The sequence below is a fragment of the Phoca vitulina genome, unplaced genomic scaffold (assembly GCF_004348235.1).
Source record: "Phoca vitulina isolate PV1807 unplaced genomic scaffold, GSC_HSeal_1.0 scaffold1, whole genome shotgun sequence".
Lineage (NCBI taxonomy): Eukaryota > Metazoa > Chordata > Mammalia > Carnivora > Phocidae > Phoca > Phoca vitulina.
Window position 1 is genome coordinate 37,927,197 of NW_022589704.1, and position 6,000 is coordinate 37,933,196.

Genomic DNA, 6,000 nt, shown 5'->3' on the forward strand with positions numbered 1-6,000 from the left:
TTGTAGTATTATTTAATGGAAAACAGACTCTGTAAAGATACTGATTTTACTCAGAATAGAGAAATGTGAATAACATTCATTGTTTATAGACAATTTAGTATGGCTTAAACAGAAATTCAATTTAATGTTAGTATCATAGATACCTTATTGTTGCAGGGAATGACTAATTTTTAACGTGTGTCTTTATTTCCTACCAGACTTTTATATGACTGTAAACAACTATTGGATTCTAAATGCTAGACACATAAATTTAACCACGCTTTCTGTAGCTGGAGGATTCCGGGATTACCAAGTTCGTTCAGGACTGACTTTTCTACCAAAATTAAGCCATCATACCAGTGCCTTATCTGTTGTGGTAATCTTTTTAAGATTCTACTGAAATAGTAACAGAATGGATATAGTGGGGTATGAAAGGATAAATATGTAGTTGTTTGAAAATGACTACTGAGGGGTGCCTGGGTGGCTTGTTAAGCGTCTGCCTTCAGCTCAGGTCATGATCCCGGGGTCCTGGGATCAAGCCCCGTATCGGGCCCTCTGCTCAGCGGGGAGCGTGCTTCTCCCTCTCTTACTGCCCCTGCTTGTGTTCCCACTCTTGCAGTCTCTCCCTCTCTGTCAAAAAAAAAAAAAAAATCTTAAAAAAAAAAAGAAAATGACTACTGAGTTGGTGTAGTGCTGCTATGTGTGTATGTGCATGTGTGTGAGAGAGAGACTATGAAAGAATGGATAAGAATGAGTTGGGAAGGCAGAGGCATGGGTCCACAGAAAGTAAAAAGGATCTTAGAAAGTTTGTGAAAATGACTTATTTATGAAAGTGACTCTTACGAATAGTTGTTCCTTGTTTAAAATAAGTACCTACCCACTGATGAGAGTTTTAACTATAAGAAAGTGTGGACTGAAGTCCAAGGGCCCCTTGTTATATCTGAGTGCTATATACAATAGAAATGGAATATCAAACTCTTCAGTGCTAAACTTGAATAAAGGTTTACCAATTTTAAAACTTAAAAATTAGCTTTGATAGTATAACAGAACCCTGATTGATTAATTTGCTAATTATTCTTCCCTGCTAGGACATCAAGTATTTGGTCTTTAACTGGGATACATAGCCTCTGTAAAGTGAGTTCAAGTTTCCTTTTAGGACTTAACATTATTTCTTATATTTTTAACTGTGAAGTCGTCAGTTAAGATCTTAACTTTTTAACTCCACACAGTAGATAGATATTGTATATAGTATGTATACATGTGTATACTGCATATCATCTCCAAATATAACTTAATTTCTTAAAAAAATCCAATGTTCCTTTTGCTTTTTAGGAGATAGTGCTTTGTTTCATGGTTGTTCTCTTCATAAATACTCCCTTGCTCAGTTTGTCTATTGCCCCACCTTAGATTACTGTTCATTTATTAAACAAGTATTATTGAATGCTTGCCACACATAGGACAAAAATTATTAAGCCATTCTACTATTACCCACCATTTTCTTACTACCGGAGGAGTTGTGATATAACCATAATAGCTTTGAAACTAAATTGGTAAATCTCTCAAACCTCATTATTGGTATGAATTGTTTTATTTGATGTTGATTATTTGGGGCAGATATTTGCTGGAAGTCCTCAAAACATTAAATATCAGTTCTTTAGTAAACACAGATATGTTAGTAATATAAAATTGGATGTAATTTTTTCTAGACTTGACCTGGAGCATGTTGCTATATTGATGCCCCTTCCTGCAGCTTATCTTTTGGTTTCTTTGTGTGTGTGTGTGTGTGTGTGTGCGTGCGCACGCACGCGTGTGTCTGTGTCCCTCTTTTCTAATCCATTTGATAATTTGTTGCTTTCAAGGCAGCTTGTATTTCTGTATCTCTGATGAAAATATTTTACCTCTTAATGGAATTTTCTCAAAGCTGGTTACTGTCTCAATTTTATTTAGTATTTTAGCCCCCAAATAACTTATAACCTTTCATATACCTACATATATGTTTACTTTTAAAAAGCAATTATTAAGAAGTAACAGTTTTTTGATGATATATCAAGAATAGTTAATTGACATTTATAGCCATTGGGACTAGAAAAATGAAGTTAGAGACCTCGGTTGTTTTAGTATTAGTAAGGTAGGCTGAACTGCTGTAATATACACTCATACAGATAATAGCACTTAAAAATATTGCTCCTATACCTGCCCTAGGTATGTATTTAAGTTGGTGGGTGGTTTTTGAAGGAGTCCCTTTAAGGGACCCAGGCTCACAATAAGCAACCCTTTCTTGAATGCAAAGAGAGACACTGAAAAATAATATCAGATTTACTTAATGTTTCCTGTTGTGTGTAAGATGCTATTCACAGGAAAGTCATTACCTGGTATGAAAAGGAGTCTCTAGTTCTTGAATGGTGCTGTGTCATTGTTAGGAAGCCTTCTTCAAACAGTTATATTTTTTAGGAGCCTTTTGCTAGTATGTCTCTAACTAGTAGTATATATATCCTAATGTAGGGATGTTTTCAAAATAAGTAACCTTGTACCATACTTGAAAGAGTCTGATTTTGGGGACCTGGGTGGCTCAGTCTTTTAAGCGTCTGACTCTTGATTTTGGCTCAGGTCATGATCTCAGGGTCATGAGATCCAGCCCTGCATTGGACTCTGTGCTGAGGTTGGGGCCTGCTTAAGATTCTCTCCCTCTCTAAAAAAAAAAAGAGTCTGATTTGATTGCTTTGGAATTGTGATCAGGCATATTTATTTTGAAAAAGCTCTCTGAGGCTGGGTATTTCTCAGGCACACCTGATTAAAAAGTAACATCTTAGAATATCAAAGTAGTCTAGTCAGAACTAAAATTACTAAAGTAATTGTGATTTATTTAAAGAACCATAAACTCAGACTCTTAATAGAGTAGTAAAGAGTTAGATATTAAACTTCAGTAAGGAATCTGTTAGATGCTTTAATAATTTTTGAAGGGTAATTTAAGCTTGACTAAGCAGTAATGATACTGATTTTATACAGGAACTACCTTAATATTTTTGGATCACCTTTCTAAGAATGCATCATTTAAATATGTCTATGCATCATAAAATAGTGAAACTAATGTTACATGTTTCTAAATATTAGCTTATGAGAATTTCAAACCTTTGGGAGAATAACAAATGTGCTTTTCTTAAGTTGGATTTTTTTTTTCCTTGTCCTTTTAGAGTTCAGCAGTACCTAAGACCTGGGTCTCAACAGACCATCTTTCCATTGTATGGTAAGTTAATATATAATAGGCTTATTTTGGTGGTTTGTGGTGGCCCTTTTTTCTTACCAGTGCATTGATTGGTTTGTTAGCCTTGTTAGCACTTTATCCATAAATAAATAGATTTGGGAGAAAGATTGACTTAAGGGCTTAGAACTCTAACCTTGGTTTTTGTCTCAGTTTGACCAAGGTTCCCTTGACAGCTTGTAAAATCATCTCTTAAAGAACCACTAGGATGAATCTCAAATGAAGCTAGAGTCAAATGTCAAAATTTTAGAGTTTGTCATAGTTGGGCAGAATCAAAGGTACTTGTGATAGGATCTTCTGAGCTCTTGGCCAGTCACCAAACTCAGGGACTTGATTAATATAGCATTAACTATTCTAGAGCATCACATGAAAAACCAAGTAGGAGTTAGATTTACCCTTAATATAAATAGATTAAATAAGGGTCAAGAAATACATAGACCCTAGTATCTTATCGCTATATGTTTTAGCTTAAAGATTATTTTTTCACTTTCCTCTGGCTGTGCGACTAGTCAGTGGTGTCTGCAAGAAGCACAAGTTTAGGCATATAAAGATGGGGCAGACAGTTGTTTATAGCTGGGATGGACAAGGAGACTTAGGGAGAACAGAAGGACCCTGATAGTTCCATTGTCAAATGTCCAAGAAGATTTAATTTGCTTTATTTTTATATGTTTCAAGTTTAAAATATTCTTAATAATAATGATTCCTTAAATACCTTTAGAGTTTAGAGCAGTAAAGAAAACTCAGATATTCCATTAAGTAATAGAATTGTGCGTGTTTGTATCAAAAGTATGTTTTTAAATAAAGTTTTATTGTAACATTGTAACATTTTATTCTTTAGGTGTAAACAATTACAATTGACTACAGTTCGAGCATTCTTTGATCTTATTGATGCTGATACTAAACAAGTATGTATTTTTAAGCTAAAAATTACTTCAGCACAGTAAAAGCTTTTGTTACAGCAGGATGGATTTAATACTTTTTTTTTTTACTTTCATAAAAGTAGAAGCCTTATATGTTATATCAACTGTAATTAGTTTCAAAATAGAAATATATTTTTATCTGATAATACTTTGATCACTATTAATAATTAATAGAATGCAATGAAAATGAAAAAGTGAAAAGATGCTTTAGATCTTCCCCCAATTTTTCCCCTTTACTTGTTTAAAATTTGATATATATCCTTTTAACTTTTATTTAACTTAAAATACTACAAGCTATTTTATCCTTTTTTTAGTAATATGTTGTAAACTTCATGTTGTATCTTGATAGACATTTTTGCTTAAATTTTTTTTTTAAAACATCTTTATCTTTCTGGTAGGATCAAAATGTCTTCATTCATTGGCTAACCCAAGCTCGCCAGAACTTAAATTATGTACTTTTAGTAGCTGAATGTTTTTTGTAATGAGATTTCACTTATAAACTCTACAAACTAATGATTTTCCAAGTTGTTCAATTAGCAGGACACCTGGAAATCCTAGTGCCATTTATAGAACATCATATTACTCTTTCATCTCTTTCATGTCTGCCAGCAGATATACGGTAGTGGGCACCAAGGATTTCAGCAAAATTCAGGGAATTTTATCCATGAACTTAAATTTTTTTCTGTGAATTGGGAACAGATTGCTATTTTTTCATCTTAAGCAGCCTTTTTTTATAACCTCAGGTCATCTTGTTCACTGTTTCATAGAAACAAGTCTTGAGAACTGTGGCTATGGCTTCTCCTTTTGGATAAAAAGTTCCCTGTGTATTAGGAAATTTTCTTCATTATGGCAAAGTATTTAGCTGTTATTTTTGGATTCTTTCCCTTGAAGGCTCCAATTTTTTGAGAGACTAGTATGTGTGGCCTCTTTCTCAATAGATCTCTAGGTAATGCTTTCCTTATTGTGTCTTAGAACTTATAAGTTCTCTTATAGGCTTTTCACTCTTGGAAGTGGGGTACTGTTTGTGTTTTTTCCTTAACCCTTCAGAAAGCTGCAGAACTGCTATTAGAATCATAAATACTTACCTCTGTCCTGAAGAATACAATAAAAGAGAGACCCCCCCCAAAAAAAGAGACCCAAATTGTTGTGTTTTGCCACATTTTAAGCCACCAGATGCCATATTTAAGTTAGCATATTTATTAAAGTGAAACAGCTTTATAGAATTAACACTATGAATTGGTCATGCAATGCAAATATTTTTCAGTTTTTCAACCTTGTTTTAATTGTGAGTCTTAACTATGGCAAATGTTTTTTTAGTCAGTTTGAGAGAGTGCAACTAGATATAATAGTAGAATCAATTAAAATTGTAAGACCAGTTTGTATTTGGAATGACATTTGGTAGGCTTAGGAAAAAACCCTGTTTCAACCCATGAAGAACAGTAGTATCACAGACAGGTATATTCTTTAAAAATTGTACAGAGGGGCGCCTGGGTAGCTTAGTCGTTGAGCATCTGCCTTTGGCTCAGGTCATGGTCCCAGGGTCCTGGGATCGAGCCCTACATCAGACTTCCTGCTCAGTGGGAAGCTTGCTTCTCCCTCTCCCACTCCCCCTGTTTGTGTTCCTGCTCTCGCTATCTCTCTCTCTGTCAAATAAATAAATAATAAATTTTTTAAAAAATAAAAATAAATATTGTACAGAAAGCTAATTTTTTTATTGAGGTATAGTTGACACACTACATAAAACTAATTTTATTTATTTATTTATTTTTTAAAGATTTTTTTTTTTTTTTTTGACAGAGAGAGACAGCCAGAGAGGGAACACAAGCGGGGGGGGGGGGGGGG

At 34.0% G+C, this 6,000-nt stretch overlaps 1 protein-coding gene across 1 annotated transcript in view; it reads left to right on the forward strand.

Moving 5' to 3' along the window:
* PGAP1 (post-GPI attachment to proteins inositol deacylase 1) overlaps positions 1-6,000 on the forward strand; it is a 72,354-nt gene that overhangs the window by 19,204 nt on the left and 47,150 nt on the right. Inside the window, exons 5-7 of the mRNA XM_032405677.1 lie at positions 198-355; positions 3,171-3,223; positions 4,077-4,143. Of these exons, the coding sequence (XP_032261568.1) occupies positions 198-355; positions 3,171-3,223; positions 4,077-4,143 (278 nt within the window). The remainder of the gene's footprint in view (positions 1-197; positions 356-3,170; positions 3,224-4,076; positions 4,144-6,000) is intronic.